Genomic DNA, 24,163 nt, shown 5'->3' on the forward strand with positions numbered 1-24,163 from the left:
CCACACTCTGCACTGTTCCCATGACTTAAATAACTGGCTTTGTCCATGCTACTCCCAGGTTAATCCACACTCTGCACTGTTCCCATGACTTAAATAACTGGCTTTGTCCATGCTACTCCCAGGTTAATCCACACTCTGCACTGTTCCCATGACTTAAATAACTGGCTTTGTCCATGCTACTCCCAGGTTAATCCACACTCTGCACTGTTCCCATGACTTAAATAACTGGCTTTGTCCATGCTACTCCCAGGTTAATCCACACTCTGCACTGTTCCCATGACTTAAATAACTGGCTTTGTCCATGCTACTCCCAGGTTAATCCACACTCTGCACTGTTCCCATGACTTAAATAACTGGCTTTGTCCATGCTACTCCCAGGTTAATCCACACTCTGCACTGTTCCCATGACTTAAATAACTGGCTTTGTCCATGCTACTCCCAGGTTAATCCACACTCTGCACTGTTCCCATGACTTAAATAACTGGCTTTGTCCATGCTACTCCCAGGTTAATCCACACTCTGCACTGTTCCCATGACTTAAATAACTGGCTTTGTCCATGCTACTCCCAGGTTAATCCACACTCTGCACTGTTCCCATGACTTAAATAACTGGCTTTGTCCATGCTACTCCCAGGTTAATCCACACTCTGCACTGTTCCCATGACTTAAATAACTGGCTTTGTCCATGCTACTCCCAGGTTAATCCACACTCTGCACTGTTCCCATGACTTAAATAACTGGCTTTGTCCATGCTACTCCCAGGTTAATCCACACTCTGCACTGTTCCCATGACTTAAATAACTGGCTTTGTCCATGCTACTCCCAGGTTAATCCACACTCTGCACTGTTCCCATGACTTAAATAACTGGCTTTGTCCATGCTACTCCCAGGTTAATCCACACTCTGCACTGTTCCCATGACTTAAATAACTGGCTTTGTCCATGCTACTCCCAGGTTAATCCACACTCTGCACTGTTCCCATGACTTAAATAACTGGCTTTGTCCATGCTACTCCCAGGTTAATCCACACTCTGCACTGTTCCCATGACTTAAATAACTGGCTTTGTCCATGCTACTCCCAGGTTAATCCACACTCTGCACTGTTCCCATGACTTAAATAACTGGCTTTGTCCATGCTACTCCCAGGTTAATCCACACTCTGCACTGTTCCCATGACTTAAATAACTGGCTTTGTCCATGCTACTCCCAGGTTAATCCACACTCTGCACTGTTCCCATGACTTAAATAACTGGCTTTGTCCATGCTACTCCCAGGTTAATCCACACTCTGCACTGTTCCCATGACTTAAATAACTGGCTTTGTCCATGCTACTCCCAGGTTAATCCACACTCTGCACTGTTCCCATGACTTAAATAACTGGCTTTGTCCATGCTACTCCCAGGTTAATCCACACTCTGCACTGTTCCCATGACTTAAATAACTGGCTTTGTCCATGCTACTCCCAGGTTAATCCACACTCTGCACTGTTCCCATGACTTAAATAACTGGCTTTGTCCATGCTACTCCCAGGTTAATCCACACTCTGCACTGTTCCCATGACTTAAATAACTGGCTTTGTCCATGCTACTCCCAGGTTAATCCACACTCTGCACTGTTCCCATGACTTAAATAACTGGCTTTGTCCATGCTACTCCCAGGTTAATCCACACTCTGCACTGTTCCCATGACTTAAATAACTGGCTTTGTCCATGCTACTCCCAGGTTAATCCACACTCTGCACTGTTCCCATGACTTAAATAACTGGCTTTGTCCATGCTACTCCCAGGTTAATCCACAGTCTGCACTGTTCCCATGACTTAAATAACTGGCTTTGTCCATGCTACTCCCAGGTTAATCCACACTCTGCACTGTTCCCAAGACTTAAATAACTGGCTTTGTCCATGCTACTCCCAGGTTAATCCACACTCTGCACTGTTCCCATGACTTAAATAACTGGCTTTGCTCATGCTACTCCCAGGTTAATCCACACTCTGCACTGTTCCCATGACTTAAATAACTGGCTTTGCTCATGCTACTCCCAGGTTAATCCACACTCTGCACTGTTCCCATGACTTAAATAACTGGCTTTGTCCATGCTACTCCCAGGTTAATCCACAGTCTGCATTGTTCCCATGACTTAAATAACTGGCTTTGTCCATGCTACTCCCAGGTTAATCCACACTCTGCACTGTTCCCAAGACTTAAATAACTGGCTTTGCTCATGCTACTCCCAGGTTAATCCACACTCGGCACTGTTCCCATGACCTAAATAACTGGCTTTGCTCATGCTACTCCCCAGGTTAATCCACACTCTGCACGGTTCCCATGACTTAAATAACTGGCTTTGCTCATGCTACTCCCAGGTTAATCCACACTCTGCACTGTTCCCATGACTTAAATAACTGGCTTTGCTCATGGTACTCCCAGGTTAATCCACACTCTGCACTGTTCCCATGACTTAAATAACTGGCTTTGTCCATGCTACTCCCAGGTTAATCCATACTCTGCACTGTTCCCATGACGTAAATAACTGGCTTTGTCCATGCTACTCCCAGGTTAATCCACACTCTGCACTGTTGCTAGGAATCCGTCATGATCCAACTATTCCAATGAAAAGTCCTTTACAGAGCCAGTAAACCTGTTTAACTAATGTAAAGTTCTGAGTAGAACGAGGTACCTTCTAGTTAAAAAAAAAAAAAAAGTAACTCAGGCTTTTCTTCATGCATCATTCACTATGGCAACTACCTACAAATTGTTAATTCTTGCGTATGTATGCCTATTTGTATTCTTGGATGTATTCATTCTTAGTGTTATGTGGAGCTTTTCTCCCCGGGCCTCCACTGAAAATTGACCTATGTTCAGTCGGACTTCCCCGGTTAACAAATGTAAAATAAATAAAAACTTTTTAATAAAATAAAATAAATAAACTATATTTTTGTTACTACTGATGTCACAAATCTTTTTTCAGGAATACCACATGAAGTTGGTTTGGCTTACTTTGAAGAAAGCATTATGGGGATAGAGGCTTTACATACCACTAAACTGAGTTTAATTGTGGATTTGATGTCGATTTTACTGGATAACAATTGTTTAAGTTTTGATGGTGAGTATTACCCATCAGATATCAGGGGTTGCAAAGGGTGCAAGGTATGCCCCTATATTTGCCAACCTGGTTTTAACTGAGTGGGAGAAGAGAGATGTTTTTAACTCCCCTTTTGTTAATAAAATCTTGCTGTTTTTGCGATTTTTAGATGTCATTTTGGTATTATGGAGGGGGCAATTGGAAGAGATCCCACTTTTTGTAGAGTATTTGAATCAAACAACACCCTTCCTAAAGTTCACTTAAAAGTGGCACCACAATGAAATAGAATCTTTAGATATATTTTTATACAAAGACAGTGGTGTTCTGCATTGTAAGATATATAGGAAAAAAACTTATTCTAACTGCCTATTACACTTCGACAGCTGTCACCCTTCCCACCAAAAAAGGAGTGTGGTTAAAGGACAACTGGTGAGGCTGTCGAGACCATTAAGTGATGACAGAAGGTTTGTAGAAGAAATGGAGGTTTTATTGGGTATGTTTAAAGACAGACGCTACCCAATAAGGCTGTTACTTAAGATCAGGAATTAAGTAAGTGAGAAACGTTCTAGTACATTCATTCCTCTTTTATCATCAGAACTACAACACACTGGTGGAAGTTTGAAAACAAATGATAAAATAGGAGCTATGGTTGTACAACATAGCCCTGACACTCCACAGGTAATTAGTATTCTCAATAGGGTGTGGGATTTTGCCATTCCATAAGAAATAAAGGCCCTACTGGGTAGCAAGCCACAAATAACTTATAGTAGGGGGAGTAACTTGTAAACTTTGTTTGAGAGGCAGGAAAAACAAAATTTTTAGGACCCATGTATCTGAAATGAAGAAATGTGGTACATGTAGATACTGCAAGCATATTAACGACGGACCCTATGTTTTTATAACTGGGTTTGACAGGAATATTCAATGCCCTAGAAGATGTTCTTGTAACACTAGGCTGATAGTGTATGTAGCAACATGTTTAAGCTGCCCAGCATTCTACGTGGAAAAACTAAGCGAAGGATGAGGGACAGAATAGCTGAGTATGTGAGGGACGTGAAAAATAAATAAATAAATAAATTAAAATAACGAACAAAAAAAAAAACAAACGCTTTGTATGTACACCCAGCATTCTACGTGGGAAAAACTAAGCGATGGATGAGGGACAGAATAGCTGAGCATGTGAGGGACGTGAAAAATAAATAAATAAATTAATTAAAAAAACAAAAACAAAAAACAAACGCTTTGTATGTACACCGTACCGAATGTGATCATTTTAAAAGTTTTTTATTTTTTGTTATAGATAAAATTGGTGCTGAACAGAGGGGGTGATCACAATAACCTCTTGGAGGTTAAAGAAACCATGTGGCAATTAAGATTGAATGCAAAAAAAAAAAATCCGAGTATCAATGATTGTTGCTCAGTAATGAGTACTTTAAAAATGAGGGCAAACAAGATTTGAAAAGTTAAGTTTACTTTTGTTTAGAGGGTTTATTATTTGCATGTTATATTTTGAAACTGCCATCAAAGGAATTGTATTTGTTAATAGTGAACGATTTTTAAACTGTGTTGGTCTTTTAAGAACACTATGACAATTGAGATTTTAATTAGTCATGTGATACTATGAAGTTATTTAAGAAAAGTGGGTGGTTTAATTCGTGACTCTGAAGAAGCCCTGGGGTTACAGGGAGAAAGCGCTTAGCCTTCTTAATCAAGTTTGTTTTTAATTTGTTTCTGGAATTTGTTTCTGCTATTAAAGTGGACTCGGTGTTACTTCGAGCAGTGGTTAGCCTTTTTTATTTTTGACTTTTATTTACATTCTTGGTGTGATCAACTGTCACCAATGCTACTAAGATTACCCTACATCTGTCATATTTATACTATTTGTTAAAAATTCACAAACTCAGCAGGCAAACAGAGACAAACACACAATCCTAAAAAAACTGTCTATCGAAAACCACCACAAACAAGAAAAGTGTAAAACAAAAAGTAGAGTTGTGTACCTACCATAAATGTAGATGTTCGAGTGTATTCACTGTTGCAGTCATTACTCTTGGGTTATCCTGCTGGCAGGCTACCCGCAGTCGGCCTGAATTCCAATGCCCTGGTCCGGCATCGGTTGCTGTCGCCTCTTCCCTGACGTCAGTGCACCAGGGGTATAAAAGATGCAGCCAACACCATTTTCTTCAGTTTCTCTTGCCCCAGATGGCAGGTGCCCCCAAAAGGGTAGGCTAAAAATATGCCAATAAAGTTGCATGCACTAAAATAAACATTACCTTCATCTACAAGCAAATACACCACATAGGTTGTATAGAATAGAGAAGTAAGATAAGTCCCAGCAATGAAAGGGGGATGGTGGGTGGGTAACCTGGACTGCAACAGTGAATACACTCGAACATCTATATTTATGGTAGATGCACAAAGTACAGTTTTGTACCTACCATAAATGTAGATGTTCGAGTGCTCATACAGCTGCAGTCATAACAGATGGGTTATCCTGCCGTCAGGCGGGTCCTCGGTCGGCCGAATTCCAAAGTCTAGGTCCGGCGTCGGTTGTCGTCGCTTCTTCCCTGACATCAGTGCGGCAGGGGTATAAAAGAGCCAGCCGATGCCATCTTCTTCAGTTTTTCTTGCCCCAGATGTCAGGTGCCCCCAGAAGGAAGGCAAAACATAAACTTATGTAATCATGCAATATAGAATAATCAAAAAACAGTAGTTTGCAAGCAAATACACCATAAAAGAATACCCCAAATAGGTTGTATGAGAAGGTGTTTGCCATAAGGCCTGTCCTAAGAGGGGATGGAGGGAGGGAAACCTGGACTGCAGCTGTATGAGCACTCGAACATCTACATTTATGGTAGGTATAAAACTGTACTATGATCATCGTGCATACAGCTGCAGTCATAACAGATGGGTAGAATCCCAAAGCTAAGTAGGGGTGGCAGGCACTAAGTGGAACTAGGAGGAGCAAGGATGCCCTGCAAGACAGCTGTGGCAAATTCCGCTCTAGATTTAGAGTAAAGTGGAAGATGGTAGTGTTTGGAGAAAGTGTGCACTGAACTCCAAGTGGCTGCTTCCAAAATGTCCTTGGTAGGAACCCCCCTGAGGAAAGCTGCAGAGGTAGCTGTGGCCCTTGTGGAGTGGGATCTGATGCTTGAAGGCACAGCTTTTCCATGAAATGAGTAACAAAAGTGTATGCAGTGGGCTATCCATTTTGAGATTGTCTGTTTGGAGATAGCCTTTCCTTGAGCACCTGTAGCATAGGACACAAAGAGTTGCTCGGATTTCCTGAATGGCTTTGTCCTGTCCAAATAATAACAAAGTTGTCTGTGAATGTCCAAGGAATGCAGTAGTCTTTCCCCTTTGTTTTGTGGGTTAGGGTAAAAGGTAGGTAAGTGGATAGTCTGATTCAAGGCTACACTGGATACTACCTTTGGCATGAAGGTAGGGTTGGTTCGTAAGGAAACTGTGTCCTGATGGAAAATGATGAAAGGTTGCACAGCCATGAGGGCCTGTAGTTCCGAAACCCTGCATGCTGAGGTGATAGCCAGAAGGAAGGCTGTTTTCCATGACAAATATTGTAGTTCTGTTGAAGCAGCTGGCTCAAATGGAGGAAGGGTCAGTTTTTCCAATATGAAGTTGAGGACCCAAGCAGGGACTGGTGGTTTCCTTGGGGTTTTTATATTCTTAGCCCCTCTGAGGAACTGTCTTAAGAGAGGATGAGAGAATAAAGGAGGATCTGTGTTGTATTGTGCAGAAATGGTTGAAGCATAGATTTTGATGGAGGAGACGGAAAGTCCACTGTTTAACATCTCAGCTAGGTACTGTAATATTTGAGGTAAATTTATTACCCAAGGATTCTGACCCTTTTTCTGATTCCAGGCACAAAACCGTTTCCATTTGGCGGAGTAGGCTTTTCTAGTAGAAGGTCTTCTGGCCTCCAAGATGACATCCTGCACCTCCTTGGAGAGGAGGGTCTGTTGGGAAATCAAGGGATTCTCCATGCGGCTAGATTTAGGGTTTTGAGCTGGCTGTGAAGAGTTTTGAAGTTGTGCTGGGACAACAGAAGAGGCACTAGAGGTAGGATCCATGGTGGGGAATGCGTCAGGCTCTTCAGAAGTGGATACCAGTGTTGTCTTGGCCAGTCTGGAGCAATGAGAATCATTTTCAGCCTCTCTGCTCTGGCTTTTAATAGAACTTTGGGCAGCAGAGGGAGAGGCGGAAAGGCATAGACTGTCAATGTTGTCCAACTGAAAGAAAGTGCGTCCACTTTCCAGGCCTGTGGATAATAGGTCCTTGAGCAACATTTTTTCACTTGGTAATTTCTGTGGGTAGCAAAGAGATCTATGCCTGGCTGCCCCCATGCCTGAGTTATTTTTGCGAAAACTTGAGGATGCAACTTCCATTCGTGTGGATCTGTCATATTTCTGCTTAGGCTGTCTGCCAGTGTGTTTTCCTTCCCTGGCAGGAACTGTGCCTGAAGTTGGATTTGCAATTCCAGAGCTGTGTTCCAAAGGGTCATGGCTAGTCTGTACAGGGGGTATGAATGAGTTCCCCCCTGTTTGTTTATGTACCACATCACTCTGGTGTTGTCTGTCCTTATCAATAGCTGGCCTGGATGCAGTAGGTCTTTGAAGGCCATAATAGCATTTTGTACTGCTAGCATTTCCTTTTGGTTGATGTGTAGGTGCTTCTCTTTTTGGGACCATTTTCCCTGAATGCACTGATCTGTCATGTGTGCCCCCCAGGCGTAGTCCGAGGCGTCTGTTGTGATGATATGATTTGCTTGAGGCTTGCAGAATGGGAGACCTATGTTTCTTTGGCATGCTTGAGCCCACCACAGAAATTCCTTTTGAAGACATGGAATGAGTGGTATAATTGTTTCCAAACTGTGGCTGTGTTGAGACCATAAGTTTTTTAAGTACCATTGAAGTTTCCTCATATGCAGCTTTGCACATGGGATCAGCAGGATGCAAGATGCCATGAATCCCAGAGCCTGCAGGACTTTCCTTGCAGTCAGCCTGGTGAAGGTTGCCATTTTGCTGAAGTATTGAGATAGTTGCCCTTGTTTGTCTGGCGTGAGGTAGGCCATCTGGGTGTTTGTATTCAAGCTGGCACCCAGGAAAATTATTGTTTAAGAGGGTATTAGTTTTGATTTCTTTTTGTTGACTGTGTATCCCAGAAAGTTCAACAGTTTTATTACAAACGCCAGGTGTTTCAGAAGTATGTCCTTGCTGTCCGCTTGGATCAGGCAGTCGTCCAGATATGGGTATATTTGTATTCCTTGAAGTTTGCAGAAGGCAATTACTGATGCCAGGCATTTCGTAAACACTCTGGGTGCAGTAGATAAGCCAAAGGGCAATGCAGAGAATAGATAATGGGTTGAACCTGCAAGAAATCTGAGGTATCTTCTGCAATCTTGTCTGATAGGGACATGCAGGTATGCCTCCTTGAGGTCCAATGTTACCAGCCAAGACTCCTTGCCCAGCATGGGAAGAAGCTGCTGTAATGTGAGCATCTTGAATTTTGGTACCTGTAAATATGTGTTTAGGATGGATAGGTCTAAAATAGGTCTCCAATCTTTGTCTTTCCTTGGTACCAGGAATAGTCTGGAATAAAACCCTTGACCTTGTTCTTTTGCAGGTACCTCTTGAATAGCTTTCATGTCCATGAGAGCTGAAATTTGTTTTTGTGCCTCTGCCCTTTGATTTTGTGGCAGGTTTGGCATGCCTCTCATTTTTGGAAGGGTGTGAAAGTGGAATCTGTAGCCTCTGTCTATAATGTCCAGGATCCATTTGTCCTTTGTGACAATATGCCAATTTTTTGAGAATAATGCCAGTTTTCCGCCTAAAGGTGCTGCCATTAAAGCTTTGCTTGGCAGGTAAAGGGGAAAGTCATTGTGTCTGCTTTCTGAATGACTGTGATCTATCTTCTCCTTCTCTTGGGGTTGGTGCTTGTCATTGTCTGGCTCTGAATGATCCCTGAGATTGCCCTCTACCCCTCGGGCGTCTGTATCTGCCTCTTAGAGGTCTGTCCGTGGCTGGAAAGGACCAATTTTTTGAAGGCCAATTTCTGCTGAAACGTGTAGGTTGTACCTGCAGGAAATCTTTCACTGTTTGCATTGATCTCGCCTTTTCCTCCATTTTCTTTAGTACCTCCTCAGCTTTAACACCAAACAGTACATCTTTTTGAAGAGGTGCATCTAGTAATTTAGCTTTGACATGATCTGGTAAGGTTTGCACTTTGAGCCAAGCATGTCTACGTATGACAGACCCTGTAACAGCAGCTCTACATGAGGCCTCTAAAGCATCAAAACCACACTGCAAGGTATGTTTACCCACTTGCTCTGCACTATGCAACAAATCCTGCAACTCTTTTAAATCTGGTTGCTCAGGTTGTGTCATTTTGCTTTTCAACTGAGATAACAAAAACTGCTGATACTTTAACATATGGAACTGACAGTTTAATGCCTTCATGGTTAAAGTGGCCGAGGTATACACCTTTTTCCCCCACCCTTCTAAAGCTCTGGAATCTCTCTCTGAAGGTAATGGGTTTTTAGCTGTAGAGGCCTTAATTCCCTTGGGACCCTGTGAAATAGTTTCTGGGTCAGCAGTATGGCTTTTGTATAGGAACTGGTGTGAATCAGGAACCCGGTAATACCTGTCTGGTTTAACAGGAGCTGGAGGTAAAGAATCTGGGTTGAGGCTGGCTTCTGTGTACACATCATCTAATATATCTAAGACAGGAGGGATAGCCAGAGGCCTATGCTGGGGGAGCAAGAGAAAATCCCTGAGACTTTTCTTGGAATCTGAGTAATCTTGGCCTTCCCAGTGAAAGTGTTCCCTCAAAGTATGTAGGGTTTCCCCAAAAGAGTAGTCCTCAGGGGTGGAGACCGAGGGAATAGACTCCTCTGCATCAGAGTCTTCAAAAGGAGAATATGTAAATTCCTGGTCCTCAGAATGTTCAGAGGCAATAGAGGCTTGATCTGAGGAAGGGTAGTCTTCCTCTAATCTGGGCCTTTTGTCCGAGGGGGGTTGAGAACCCCTGATAAGAGTAATCAAATCCTCAGCCATTTTGAGCATCTGTTTTTTAGGCATGGGGCCTTGAGAGGGGGCCTGTGGTCCTTGTTTTTTAGTTTTCATGGCTGCTTTAGATTTTGTGAAAGCCTTAATAGAGAAGGAGGAAGGCCTGAAGACACCTTGAGAAATGGCAGGCCTGTCTAAACTCTGAGTTTCCCCGCCAAGAGTGGCGTCAGTATCTGTAGTCGGAATGGGGGCCGAGGAGCCTGCGACCTCGGGCACAGAAGACACCGGTAATGAAGTGTCATCGGTACTCAGGGGCTGCGTAGGCGCCTCGCTGAGGACCGGAGAACCGGTAGTTGGCCTTAGCGTGGTGTCAGTAGAAGTCACGGACCTCGTATGTCGGTCCTTATCTTTGCGTCTTTTACTCAAAACTGGAGTCGGAGTATCCAACGACATAATATAATTAAATTTTTTACCAAAATAGTGATGGGCGAACTCCGCCCGATGCTTAATAGTGCGTTTGTTGAATCTAGCACAAAAACGGCAGGCCGAGACGTCGTGGTCTGGGCGTAAGCAAGGAATACAGAAAGAGTGGAAATCCTTATGCGGTATTTGCTTCCCACATGAAATGCAATTATTAACTTTGTCTGACATCGGTCTGAGGCAAGAAAAGTTTCCCCAATGGGGTACTTAGCTTTCAAGAAGACTTCAGCTGAAATATTTTCGTAAATCTCAGGAGCTGGCCGACCGGCACTTGCGAACTGCTTCTGCTTCGGGCACCGCGCGGCAAGAAAGACTGAAGAAGATGGCGCCGGCTGGCTCTTTTATACCCCTGCCGCACTGACGTCAGGGAAGAAGCGACGACAACCGACGCCGGACCTAGACTTTGGAATTCGGCCGACCGAGGACCCGCCTGACGGCAGGATAACCCATCTGTTATGACTGCAGCTGTATGCATGATGAACATCTGTACTATATTCATCGTGTTTCACTGTTGCAGTCATTACACTTGGGTTGAATCCCAAAGCTGAGGTTGGGTGGCTGGATCTAAATAGAATTAGGAGTGGCTATGAGGCCCTGCAGAACTGCAGTGGCAAAGCCTGCTCTGGATTTAAGAGTAAAGAGGTAAGTGGTAGTGCTTGGTAAAAGTGTGCACTGAAGTCCGAGTTGCAGCCTCTAATATGTCCTTGGTTGGTACTCCTCTGAGGAAGGCTGCTGAAGTGGCTGCTGCTCTGGTTGAATGTGGCCTAATGCCCTTAGGCACTGATTTGCCATGTTGTGAATAGCAGAAACGAATGCAGTGGCCTATCCATTTTGGAATAGTCTGCTTTGAGATAGCCTTTTCTTGTGATCCTGCAGCATATGCCACTAAGAGTTGCTCGGTTTTTCCTGAAAGCTTTAGTTCTGTCCAAGTAGAAACGTAGCTGTCTGTGTATGTCCAAAGAATGCAGAAGTCTCTCCCCCTTATTCTGTGGGTTTGGATAAAAGGTAGGCAAATTAATGGTTTGGTTAAGGGCCATACTGGACACTACCTTAGGCATAAATGTTGGGTTTGTCCTCAGAGAAACCCTGTCTGGATGGAAAATTATAAAAGGTTCCACAGCCATTAGTGCCTGTAACTCTGAGACTCTTCTTGCCGAGGTTATTGCTAGGAGCAGAGCTGTTTTCCATGATAAGAATTTTATCTCAGCTGTATTGGCTGGCTCAAAAGGAGGCAGTGAGAGTTTTTCCAAGACATAATTGAGATCCCATGCAGGTATTGGCGCTCTCCTTAGAGGTCTTATGTTTTTGGCCCCTCTGAGGTACTGCCTTAGCAGTGGATGTGAAAAAAATAGGTGGATCTGTATTGTAATAAGCTGAAATGGCAGAGGCATGGATCTTAATTGATGAAAAGGATAGGCCTTTGTTCAGCATCTCAGTTAGGTATTGTAAAATCCGAGAAATATTTGGTACAAGCATGTCAATTCCTTGTGCCTGGTTCCAAGCACAGAATCTCTTCCATTTTTCTGCATAAGATTTTCTGGTGCTGGGCCTCCTGGCCTCCAAAATAACATCCATAACTGCTTTAGAGAGAGGTGTGTTCTGAATGGTTACATTATCCGCCATGCTGCCAGATTTAGGGTTCTGAGCTGGCTGTGCAGGATCTGATTGTTTTGCTGGGTCAGTAAGTGAGGAATTTGAGGTAATGTCCAGGCTGGGCCTTGAGACAAGCTCTTTAGGATTGGGTACCAGTGCTCACGGGGCCAGTCTGGGGCAATCAGTATCATTTTTGGCTTCTCTTGTCTGACCTTTAGGAGTACCTCGGGAAGGAGAGGCAGTGGAGGGAAGGCATATACTGTAAGGGCTTTCCAGCTGAATGATAGAGCATCCACTTTCCATGCTTGCTTGTGATAAGTCCTTGTGAAGAATCTCTGTAGTTGGCAGTTGTGAGGGGAGGCAAATAGATCTATGTCTGGGCATCCCCATTTCCTTGTTATCATGCTGAAGATGTGTGGATCCAGTTTCCACTCGTGAGGATCCATGAGGTTTCTGCTTAGTTCGTCTTCCAGAGTATTTGTTTTTCCTGGCAGGAATTGTGCTTGCAGGTGTACTTGATAAGTCAATGCTGTGTTCCACAAAGTCATGGCTTGTCTGCAGAGGGGGTAGGAATGTGTGCCTCCCTGCTTGTTTATGTACCACATGACTGTAGTATTGTCTGTCTTTAACAGCAATTGTCCTGGATGAAGTAGATCCTTGAAGGCTGTCAAGGAATTCTGAACAGCTAGCATCTCTTTTTGATTGATATGAAGATGCAGTTGGCTTGCGGGACATGTGCCCTGAATACATTTTCCTGCCATGTGTGCCCCCCAGGCATAATCTGATGCATCTGTTAGTGTCTGCCAGGCTGTGGGTAAAATGAATGGCTGCCCCTTGTTGTGGTGACATGCCTCTGCCCACCATCGAAACTCTGTTGCAGGCAGGGAATGAGGGTAATTACTGTTTCCAGGCTGTGACAATGTTGAGTCCAAACACTTTTTAGATGCCATTGTAGTTTCATCATATGCAGTCTTGCATATGGAATTAGCAGAATGCAGGATGCCATGAAGCCCAAAGCCTGCAGTATTTTCCTTGCAGATAACTGGGTCTTTGTTGCCAATGTTTTGAAGTAAAAAGTCAGTTGCCTTTGTTTGTCTGGCATGGGATAAGCCATCTGGGCAGTTGTATTTAAGCTTGCACCCAGGAATATTATCTTTTGAGAGGGTACTAGTTTTGGTTTCTTTTCGTTTACTGTGTACCCTAGGCAAATTAGTAATCTTTTTACAAACGCCAGATGCTTTAGTAGAATGTCCTTGCTCTCTGCTTGAATAAGGCAGTAGTCCAAGTAAGGATATATTTGAATTCCTCTTTGTCTGCAAAAAGCAATTACTGGTGCCAGGTATTTTGTGAAGACCATGGGCGCAGTAAATAAACCAAAGGGCAGTGCAGAGAATTGGTAGTGCATTCAGCCAGCTATGAATCTGAGGTATCTTCTGCAAGATTGTCTGATTGGGACATGCAGATATGCCCCATTTAGGTCCAAAGTTACAAGCCATGCCTTCTTGCCCAGCATGGGCAGAAGCTGCTGCAGAGTCAACATTTTGAATTTTGGAATATCCAGGTATGTGTTTAGAATAGATAGGTCCAGTATTGGTCTCCAGGCTTTGTCCTTTCTGGACAACAAGAAAAGTCTTGAGTAAAATCCTTGTCCCTGCTCTTGCTGTGGTACTTGATGAATGGCCCTCATGTCCATGAGGGATTAAACTTGCTTTTGTGCCTCTGTCCATTGATTTTGTGGCAGGTCTGGCATACCTTTTGCCCGTGGCAGGATGTGAAAGTGGAACCGGTAGCCCTGAGACACTATATTCAAGACCCATTTGTCCTGGGTGATCATGTGCCAGTTTTGTGAAAAAAGTGCTAATTATCCCCCAAAGGGTGCTGCCAAAAGATAAGTGCTTGGGGCTGGTAGGGGAAAGTCATTGGGACTGTTTCCTGTATGGCTGTGATTTGTCTTCTCCGCTTTTGGAGGTAGAAGCACCCCATTGTTTAGGCCTGTATGAGCCTTGGGACAGGAATCTGCCTCTGGGGCATCTGTATCTGCCTCTTTGTGGCCTGTCTGACACTGGAAAGGACCAATTCTTTGTAGGCCAGTTCCTGCTAAATCTGGGTGGCTGTACCTGTAAGAAATCCTTAACCGTCTGCATAGATTTCGCTTTGTCCTCCATTTTCTTCAACACCTCTTCTGCTTTAACACCAAACAAAGTATCATGCTGTAATGGAGCATCCAATAATTTTGCTTTAACATGATCAGGCAGATTCTGTTCCTTTAACCAAGCATGCCTCCTAATAACAGGACCTGTAACAGCGGCCCTGCAAGAGGCCTCCAGAGAATCAAAGCCACATTGCAAAGTATGCTTTCCCATTTGTTCAGCTGCATGCAATAAATCCTTCATTTCCTTGTTTTCTGCACATTCAGAAATTGTCAACATCTTTTGTTTAAGCAGGGACATTAAGTATTGCTGATATTTAAGCATATGAAACTGACAATTTAAAGCCCTTACAGCCAAGGTAGCAGAAGTGTAAACCTTTTTCCCCATCTGTCCAGAGCCCTTGAATCCCTATCAGAGGGAATAGGGTTTTTTGCAGTGGAAGCCTTGACCCCTTTGGGACCCTGGGATATAGTTTCTGGGTCAGCAGCAGGGTTTTTATAAAGAAATTTATGTGAGTCTGGAACCCTGTAGTATCCGTCAGGCTTAACAGGTGCAGGGGGTAAAGAGTCAGGAGACCGGCTGGACTCTGAAAATACATCATCTACAATGTCTAAAACAGGGGGAAAAGCAAGAGGCCTGTGCTGAGGAAGTAAAAGAAAATCTCTGAGCCTTTTCTTAGATTCTGAGTAATCTTGACTCTCCCAGTGAAAGTGCTCCCTCATGGTATGCAGAGTTTCCCCAAAAGAATAATCCTCAGGAGGAGAGGCTGAAGGGATAGATTCTTCAGCATCAGAATCCTCATAAGGAGGAAGAGAGTATTCCTGGTCAGAGGAAATGGAAACCTGATCTGAAGATTCATATTCTGTCTCTTGCCTAGGCCTCTTATCAGGAGGGGGATGGGAACCCCTGATCAGAGTAATTAGGTTTTCGGCCATTTTGAGCATCTGTTTTTTAGGCATGGAGGCCTGTCCATGAGATTGCTGCACTTGTTTCTTTGTCTTTAGTGGTGCTTTAGTCTTTGCCTTTGAAGCTGAAGTCGGTTTTACATATAGCTGTGTAGGCCTGAAAACACCCTCAGAAGCCGATGCCTGCTCAGCGGCTCTGGACCCCTCTGAGGGAATATTTTACGAGTGTCCAATACCTTGAGTTTCCTGCGGCCCAGTCGGCTCCACGTGGGAGTCGGAAGCGGCCTGCGGCTCTGAGGTAGCGGGCGTCAGGGGCTGCGAAAGCGCCTCACTGAGAACTGGTGAACCGGCGACTGGCTTAGAAGAAGCCTCGTCGTCAGTTTTGGACCTCGGATGCCTGTGCTTTTCCTTGCGTTTCTTGTGAATTGCGGTAGTCGGATGACTATCCGACGACATCGTACAATTAAATCTTCAGCCAAAGTAATGAAATGCAAAATCGTGCCAATGCTTAATAGTGCGTTGGTTAAATCTAGCACAAAACCTGCAATTAGCAACATTGTGATCAGGGCCTAGGCAAGGAATACAATAAGAATGGAAGTCCTTATGAGGTATTTGCTTCCCACAAGAAATACAATTAACTTTTTCTGACATAGGTCTGGAGCAAGAAAAAAGTTTCCCCAACGGGGTACTTAGCTTTAAATGAAGACTTCGGATCTGAAATTCGAACACGAAAATCTCAGGAGTTGGCTGACCGGCACTTGTGAACTGCTTTTGATTCGGGCACCGCGCGGCAAGAAAGACTGAAGAAAATGGCGTCGGCTGCATCTTTTATACCCCCGGCACACTGACATCAGGGAAGAGGCAACAGCAACCGACGCAAGACCAGGACTTTGGAATTCAGACCGACTGCGGGTAGCCTGCCAGCAGGATAATCCAAGAGTAATGACTGCAACAGTGAAACACGATGAACATTAAAAATAAAGTTAAACTTAGACCAAAGCTCCCATTCACTTCACTGAAAAAGAAAATAACTTGCCGCACTACACATACACACACAAATGCATATACTCCCCTAAAAAACACAAAACACTACCAACCTATATCAACCCCATAGAAATGTAAAACATTCACATCAGAATGCAAAAAAGAAAAAGACTAAAAAGTAAACTAAACACTGCTGATGTGCAATCAGAAAATAAACACCAGCAAATATTACCCAAGACTGGCCTAACTGAAAGAAAATAAAAACAAACTGGAAAAGTAACATATCCTAATACTGCTCTTTCCACACTACCAAAACACATAAAAAAGTACTGGCATTATAGAAGAAAATATTAAAATTATCTCAAACTTACAGTAGAATATCATCCATAAGACACTCCATTCATAAAAACTTACGCAAACTAATTACCACAACCCACTGCAGCCAACGGCAAACACTAACGAAGAAACCAGAAAAAAAATGGGTGCAGCCAATGGAAAACACTACTCTAACGAAGAAAACAGACAAAAATGGGTAACAATTACCACAACCCACAGCAGCCAATGGAAAACACTACTCTAATAAAAAAAAATCAGTCAAAAAATGGATAAATGGAACATGTAGAAGTGTTGCTTGGAATGTATTTCAAAATGTACTGCTTTGCCACTTATCACAAAATGCATTTGCAAGTATTATACACTCACACATACGCACATTATACAATATTTTATTTTTTGCTGAAATACACAACCAGCTCCAAGACATAGTGTGTGCATACACAAAAAGGCTTTTTCATCAATATACAGGAAAGGCAATTTATAACTAGTAATAAAATATACTTACCTTTTATTACGAACAAATATGACAGAGTGCTCCTGTCCATCAGAGAAAGTTCCAGAAGAAGACTTGATAAGCAACTTTCTTGTACTAGTTCCATCTCCGGCATTGACATGTACTTCAATGTGACCATCAATTAGCATTACGGCAAAGAAGGGCTGCAAGTAGAGAACAGTCTATCAACCTTGCTGGCACATGAAAAAATACAGCAATCCCCCCTTTCTTTAGATTCAGGTTAAAACTGCAAGCAGATATAAAGTACATAGACCGCATACATTTTGGTAAAATTATTACTGTTTTGAATTTAAGACAGCTAATTAACTATATCAGATGATCTATGAGGTGGACTTAAAACTGCAGGCAGATATAAAGTACATAAACCGCATACACTTTGGTTAAATTATTACTGTTTTGAATTTAAGACAGCTAATTAACCATATCAGATGCTCTATGAGGAGGGCTTAAAAAGTACAGTTGTGTACACTTATCATAAATGTAGATGTTCGAGTGTATTCACTGTTGCAGTCATTACATTTGGGTTATCTGCTTGCAGGTAGCCCTCAGTCGACCTGATTATCAAAGTCTTGGGTCCTGCGTCAGTTGCTGTTTCATCTTCCATGACGTCAGGTAGTCAGGGATATAAAGCATGCAGCCGACGCCATTACATCAGTTTTTCTTGCACCAGATGTCAGGTGTCCCCATAATGGGAAGCAGTTATATACAAGGTTACACCTCCAACAAAAAGCAAATACACCAGAAAGGTTTAAGCATAGTAAACAAGAATAGAGGTATAGTCAATAGAAGTCAGGGGGCTGGAGGAAGGGTAACCAGGACTGCAATGGTGAATACACTCGAACATCTACATTTATGGTAATTGTACACAACTGTACTATGTTCTTCGTGTTTCACTGCTGCAGTCATTACATTTGGGTAAGAAGCAATTAGATAGCATTATGACCAGCTATAAGGTCCTGCAAGACTGCAGTGGCAAAGCCAGCTCTGGATTTAAAAAAATTGGCAAGTGGTAATGCTTAGTGAAGGTATATACAGAACTCCAGGTAGCAGCTTCTAGGATGTCCCTGGTAGGGACACCTCTGAGAAAGGCTGTAGACGTAGATGCAGCCCTGGTGGAACGAGGACTTATCCCCTCTGGGGTAGGTTTTCCATAGTGCTTATAGCAGAAATGAATGCAATGGCTTATCCACTTAGAAATGGTTTGCTTTGAAATGGCCTTCCCCTCTGCCCCTGCAGCAAATGCAACCAGCAGCTGTTCAGATTTCCTGAGAGACTTAGTCCTGTCCAAGTAAAATCTAAGTTGTTTGTGCACGTACAAGGAGTGCAGTATTTGTTCTCCTTTGTTCTGTGGATTAGAAAAGAAGGTTGGCAAATAAATGGACTGACTAAGGGCCACACTGGATACCACCTTCGGCATAAAGGAAGGACTGGTCCTGAGGGACACCCTGTCCGCATGAAAGATGATGAAAGGCTCCACTGCATGAGGGCCTGTAATTCAGACACCCTTCTTGCTGAAGTGATGGCTAGAAGGAAGGCTGTTTTCTAAGAAAGGAATTTCAACTCTGCATTTGCAGCTGGCTCAAAGGAAGGTAGAGTGAGCTTTTCCAATACAAAGTTAAGGTCCCAGGCTGGAGTAGGGGCTCTCCTGGGTGGTCTTAAGTTTTTGGCCTCTCTGAGGAATTGCTTGAGCAGTGGATAAGAGAAGAGGGGTGGCTCTGTATTATAATGTGTTGAAATGGCCGAGACATGAATTTTGATGGAAGAAAAGGAAAGGCTCTTGTGAAGTACCTCAGTTAAGTATTGAAGAATGTGCTGTAAATTGGGCACTGTTGTGCCCATCCCATGAGTTTGGCTCCAGGAACAGAATCTTTTCCATTTTTCAGCCTAGGATTTTCTAGTACTAGGCCTCCTTGCCTCCAGAATGACATCCATCACTTGCTTACTGAGGGATAGTAACGGAGAGATCAAGTAATTAGCCAGGCTGCACGGTTCAGGGTTTGAAGCTACGGGTGCAGAATCTGGCCCTCCTGCTGGGACAGTAGAGCAGGGGTCTGAGGCAGGTGCCATGGTTCCAACAGTGACACACTGCGCAAGAGGGGGTACCAGTGTTGGCGTGGCCAGTTTGGTGCAATAAGAATTGTCCTTGGTTTGCCCTGTTTGATCTTTAGTAGCACTTTGGAGAGAAGAGGGAGAAGGGGAAAGGCATAAACCGATAGGTTTTTCCAGGTGAAGGACAGGGCATCCACTTTCCAAGCTTGTCTGTGGGGAGTCCTTGTGCAGAATTTGTCCAACTGTGGTTCTGAGGGGAGGCAAACAGGTCTATCTCTGTGCTACCCCATTTGATTTTCAAAATGCTGAATATCTTTGGTTCCAGTTTCCACTCGTGTGGGTCCATGAGATTTCTGCTTAGATCATCTGCCAGTGTATTTAGCTTGCCTGGTAGGAATTGAGCTTTTAGGTGCACTTAGAAGCTCAAGGCTGTGTTCCACAGAGCCATGGCTAGTCTGCAGAGAGGGTATGAGTGGGTTCCCCCTTGCTTGTTTATGTACCACATAACAGTGGTGTTGTTCGTCTTTACCAATAATTGTCCTGGAATAATGTGATCCTTGAAGGCTGTAAGAGCATTCTGTACAGCTAACATTTCTTTTTGATTGATATGCAGGTGCATTTAACTCTGGTTCCATTTGCCCTGAATGCACTGCCCTGTCAAGTGAGCCCCCCATGCACAGTCTGATGCGTCTGTAGTTAGGGGGTTTGGGCGGCAGGGGACAGAGTGAATGGCAGTCACTTGTTGTGGTGGCAGGCCTCTGCCCACCAAAGGAACTCTGTTTTTAGACAAGGGATGATAGGAATCATTGATTCTAGGTCCTGAAAATGTTGACAGCATAGGCTGTTTAGATACCATTGTAGTTTCCTCATATGCAGTCTTGCATATGGAATTAGTAGAATGCAAGAGGCCATGAACCCCAGGGCTTGCAGGATTTTCCTTGAAGATAGCGGGGTCTTTGTGGCCAGTAGTTTGAAGTAGGCTGTCAAATAAACTTGTTTCTCTGGCGTGAGGTAGGCCAGCTGGGAAGTTGTATTCAAGCTTACTCCCAGGATTACAATTTGTTGGCAGGGTACTGGATGTGATTTCTTTTCGTTTATGGTGTATCCCAGAGAAGTTAGTAATTTCTTTACAAATGCCAGATGATTTAATAGTATGTCATGGCTTTCTGCCTGAATTAGACAATCATCCAGGTATGGGTATATTTAAATATTTCTTTGCCTGCAAAATGCAATGACTGGAGCTAGGCACTTTGTGAATACCCTGGGCGCAGTAGATAAGCCAAAGGGCAGTGCAGAGAACTGACAGTGCATGTAACCTGCTTTGAAGCATAGGTATCTTCTGCAAGATTCCCTGATTGGGATGTGCGGGTAGGCTTCCTTTCAATCCAGTGTTGCCAACCAGGCATTTTTGCCTATCATGGGAAGCACCTGATGAAGAGTTAGCATTTTGAATTTTGGGATTACCAAAAAGGTGTTTAGGATAGACAGGTCCAGGATAGGATGCCAGGAATTGTCCTTTCTGGGTACTAGGAAAAGTCTTGAGTAAAAACTTTGCCCCCATTCTTCTTCTGGGACAGGTTGAATAGCCTTGATGCTTAGAAGAGAGAGAACCTACATTTGAGCCTCTGCCCACTGATTTGGGGGTAGGTCTGGCCAACCGTTTGGGGTTGGTAAGGAGTGGAAGTGGAATCTGTATCCTTGGGAAACTATATTAAAAACCCATTTGTCTTGGGTAATGAGCTCCAAGTTTTTTGCATGCAGGGCGATCTTTCCCCCTAAAGGAACAGTCAGTTGAGCAGGGCTTGGAAGGTTTAAAGTTAAGTCACTGTGACAGTTGACCATAGTGGGGGTGTCTTATTACTTCCAGCTTTGGAAGTGGGAGCCCCCCACTGCTTAGGCATGGGAGTACCTTGAAACTGAAGCCTGGGTGGTCTGCTGGTTCTGGGTTTAGACTGAGAAGGCCTGGAAGAGGCAGGAAAGGACCAATTCTTAGAAGGCCAGTGCCTACTAAATCTGGGAGGCTGTACTTGCAGGAAATCTTTAACAGTTTGCATAGATTTAGATTTTTCCTCCATCTTTTTTAAGTACTTCTTCTGCTTGGTTGCCAAACAGGCAGTCTGGTTTAAGGGAGCATCCAGTAATTTAGCTTTAACATGATCTGGCAAAGTTTGATCCTTAAGTCAAGCATGCCTTCTAAGTACAGACCTAGTGACAGCAGCCCTGCAAGATGCCTCTAATGAATCAAAACAACATTGCAAAGTATGTTTTCCAACTTGTTCAGCAGAATGCATTAAATCCTGTAATTATTTATTTTCAGCACAATCAGGAATCAACATAATTTTCTGTTTAAGCAATCCAATAATATGCTGCTGATACTTTAACATATGAAACTGGCAGTTTAAGGCCCTAATGGCCAAAGTTGCAGAAGTGTAGACCTTCTTATCTCATCTGTCCACGGTCCTGGAATCTCTTTCAGAGGGGGTAGGGTTTTTGGCAGTAGTAGCCTTAATGCCTTTGGGTCCCTGTGAAATGGTCTCAGGGGCCACAGTAGGATTCTTAAAGCGGAACTTGTGAGAGTCAGGTACTCTGTAATTCCTGTCAGGTTTTCTGGGAGCTGGGGTAAAGTGTCAGGGGCCAGGCTAGATTCCAAGAAGGTATCATCTAGAATGTCCAGTACAGAAGGGATAGCTAAAGGCCTGTGTTGAGGTAGGAGTAAGAATTCCCTAAGCCTCTTTTGGAGTCAGAGTAATCCTGGCTTTCCTAGCAGAAATGCTCCCTAAGAGTATGCAAAGTTTCACCAAAAGAGAAATCCTCTGGAGGGGAAGCAGAGGGAATGGAGTCCTCTGCATCAGAATCCCCATAGGTAGATAGTTGTCTGTGTACATCCAATGAATGCTGAATACTCTCCCCCTTATTCTGCAGATTTGGGTAAAATGTTGGCAGGTGAATGGCCTGGTTAAGAGCCACACTGGATACTACCGTAGGCATAAAAGAAGAACTGGTCCTGAGGGACACCCTGTCCAGGTAAAATATAATAAAAGGCTCCACTGCCATGAGAGCCTGTAGTTCTGAAACCCTTCTTGCTGAAGTGACTGCCAAGAGAAAAGCTGTTTTCCAAGACAGAAATTTTATATCCGCAGTAGCTGCTGGTTCAAATGGAGGCAGGGTGAGTATTTCCAGCACAAAATTGAGGTCCCATACAGGAGTTGATGATCTTCTGGGAGGCCTTAAATTTTTGGCCCCTCTAAGATACTGTTTAAGCAGAGGATGAGAAAAGAGGGGAGGCTCTGTGTTGTGATGAGCTGAGATGGCGGAGGCATGGATTTTTATTGAAGAAAAAGATAGGCCCTTGTCAAGCATCTCAGTCAAATATTGTAAAAATCTGAGGAATATTGGGCTTTGCTGTGTCTGTTCTTTGTACTTGGTTCCAAGCACAGAATCTCTTCCATTTATCAGCATAAGATTTTCTAGTACTAGGCCTTCTGGCTTCCAAAATGACATCCATCACAGATTTACTGAGAGGCGGTATTTGAATAATTAATTGATCAGCCATGCTGCAAGATTCAGAGTATGGAGCTGAGTGTGTAGAATTTGATTGTTTGCTGAGACAGTAGATTTGGTATTTGAGGCAAGTACAGTACAGTTTTGTACCTACCATAAATGTAGATGTTCGAGTGCTAATACAGCTGCAGTCATAACAGATGGGTTCTCCTGCCGTCAGGCGGGTCCTCGGTCGGCCGAATTCCAAACTCTAGGTCCGGCGTCGGTTGTCGTCGCTTCTTCCCTGACGTCAGTGCGACATGGGTATAAAAGAACCAGCCGACGCCATTTTCTTCAGTTTTTCTTGCCCCAGATGTCAGGTGCCCCCAGAAGGAAGGCAATACATAAATTTGTGTAATAAAGCAATGCCATATAATCAAAATACAGTAGTGCAAGCAAATACATCATGAATGAATACCCCAATCTGGTTGCATGAAGATATGTTAGCCAATAGGCCTGTCCCAAGAGGGGAAGGAGGGAGGGAAACCTGGACTGCAGCTGTATTAGCACTCGAACATCTACATTTATGGTAGGTACAAAACTGTACTATGTTCATCGTGCATACAGCTGCAGTCATAACAGATGGGTAGAATCCCAAAGCTAAGAAAGGGGTGGTAGGCACTAGGTGGAACTGGGAGGAGCCAGAATGCCCTGCAAGACTGCAGTGGCAAAGCCCACTCTAGATTTGGAGTATAGTGGAAGGTGGTAGTGCTTGGAGAAGGTATGCACAGAACTCCAAGTGGCTGCTTCTAAAATATCTTTGGTAGGAACTCCTCTGAGAAAGGCTGCAGAGGTAGCCGTGGCCCTTGTGGAGTGAGATCTGATGCCTGTAGGTACAGTTTTGCCATGAAAAGAATAGCAAAAGCGTATGCAGTGGGCTATACATTTTGAGATTGTCTGTTTGGAAATTGGCTTTCCTTGAGCTCCTATAGCATAGGACACAAAGAGCTGTTCTGATTTTCTGAAAGGCTTTGTTCTGTCCAAATAATAACGCAGTTGTCTGTGGATGTCCAAGGAATGTAGTAATCTCTCCCCTTTGTTTTGAGGATTAGGATAAAAGGTAGGTAAGTGTATGGCCTGATTCAAAGCTACCCTGGATACCACTTTTGGCATAAAGGACGGGTTGGTTCGTAATGAAACTCTGTCCTGATGGAAGATGATAAAAGGATGCACAGCCATGAGAGCTTGTAGTTCTGAAACTCTACGAGCTGAGGTAATAGCCAGAAGGAAAGCTGTTTTCCAGGACAAATATTGCAAATCTGATGAGGCAGCTGGCTCAAAAGGAGGCAAGGTCAGTTTTTCCAGAATGAAATTGAGATCCCAAGCAGGTATTGGTTGTTTCCTTGGGGGTTTTAGATTCTTAGCCCCTCTGAGGAACTGTCTTAAGAGGGGGTGAGAGAATAAGGGTGGATCAGTATTGTAATCTGCAGAAATGGCTGAGGCATGGATTTTGATGGAGGAGAATGAAAGTCCACTGCTTAGCAGCTCAGCTAGATACTGTAATATTT

The 24,163-nt window shown here is 43.7% G+C and overlaps 1 protein-coding gene across 1 annotated transcript in view; it reads right to left on the reverse strand.

Annotated features, from left to right (window-relative positions):
• The window catches only part of LAMA1 (laminin subunit alpha 1), a 3,417,884-nt gene that overhangs the window by 429,848 nt on the left and 2,963,873 nt on the right, over positions 1-24,163 (reverse strand). Inside the window, exon 47 of the mRNA XM_044066516.1 lies at positions 17,058-17,209. Coding sequence (XP_043922451.1) covers positions 17,058-17,209 — 152 coding nt within the window. The remainder of the gene's footprint in view (positions 1-17,057; positions 17,210-24,163) is intronic.

This window comes from Protopterus annectens, chromosome 3.part1, assembly GCF_019279795.1.
Source record: "Protopterus annectens isolate FY-2018-M chromosome 3.part1, PAN1.0, whole genome shotgun sequence".
In the NCBI taxonomy this organism is placed as follows: domain Eukaryota; kingdom Metazoa; phylum Chordata; order Ceratodontiformes; family Protopteridae; genus Protopterus; species Protopterus annectens.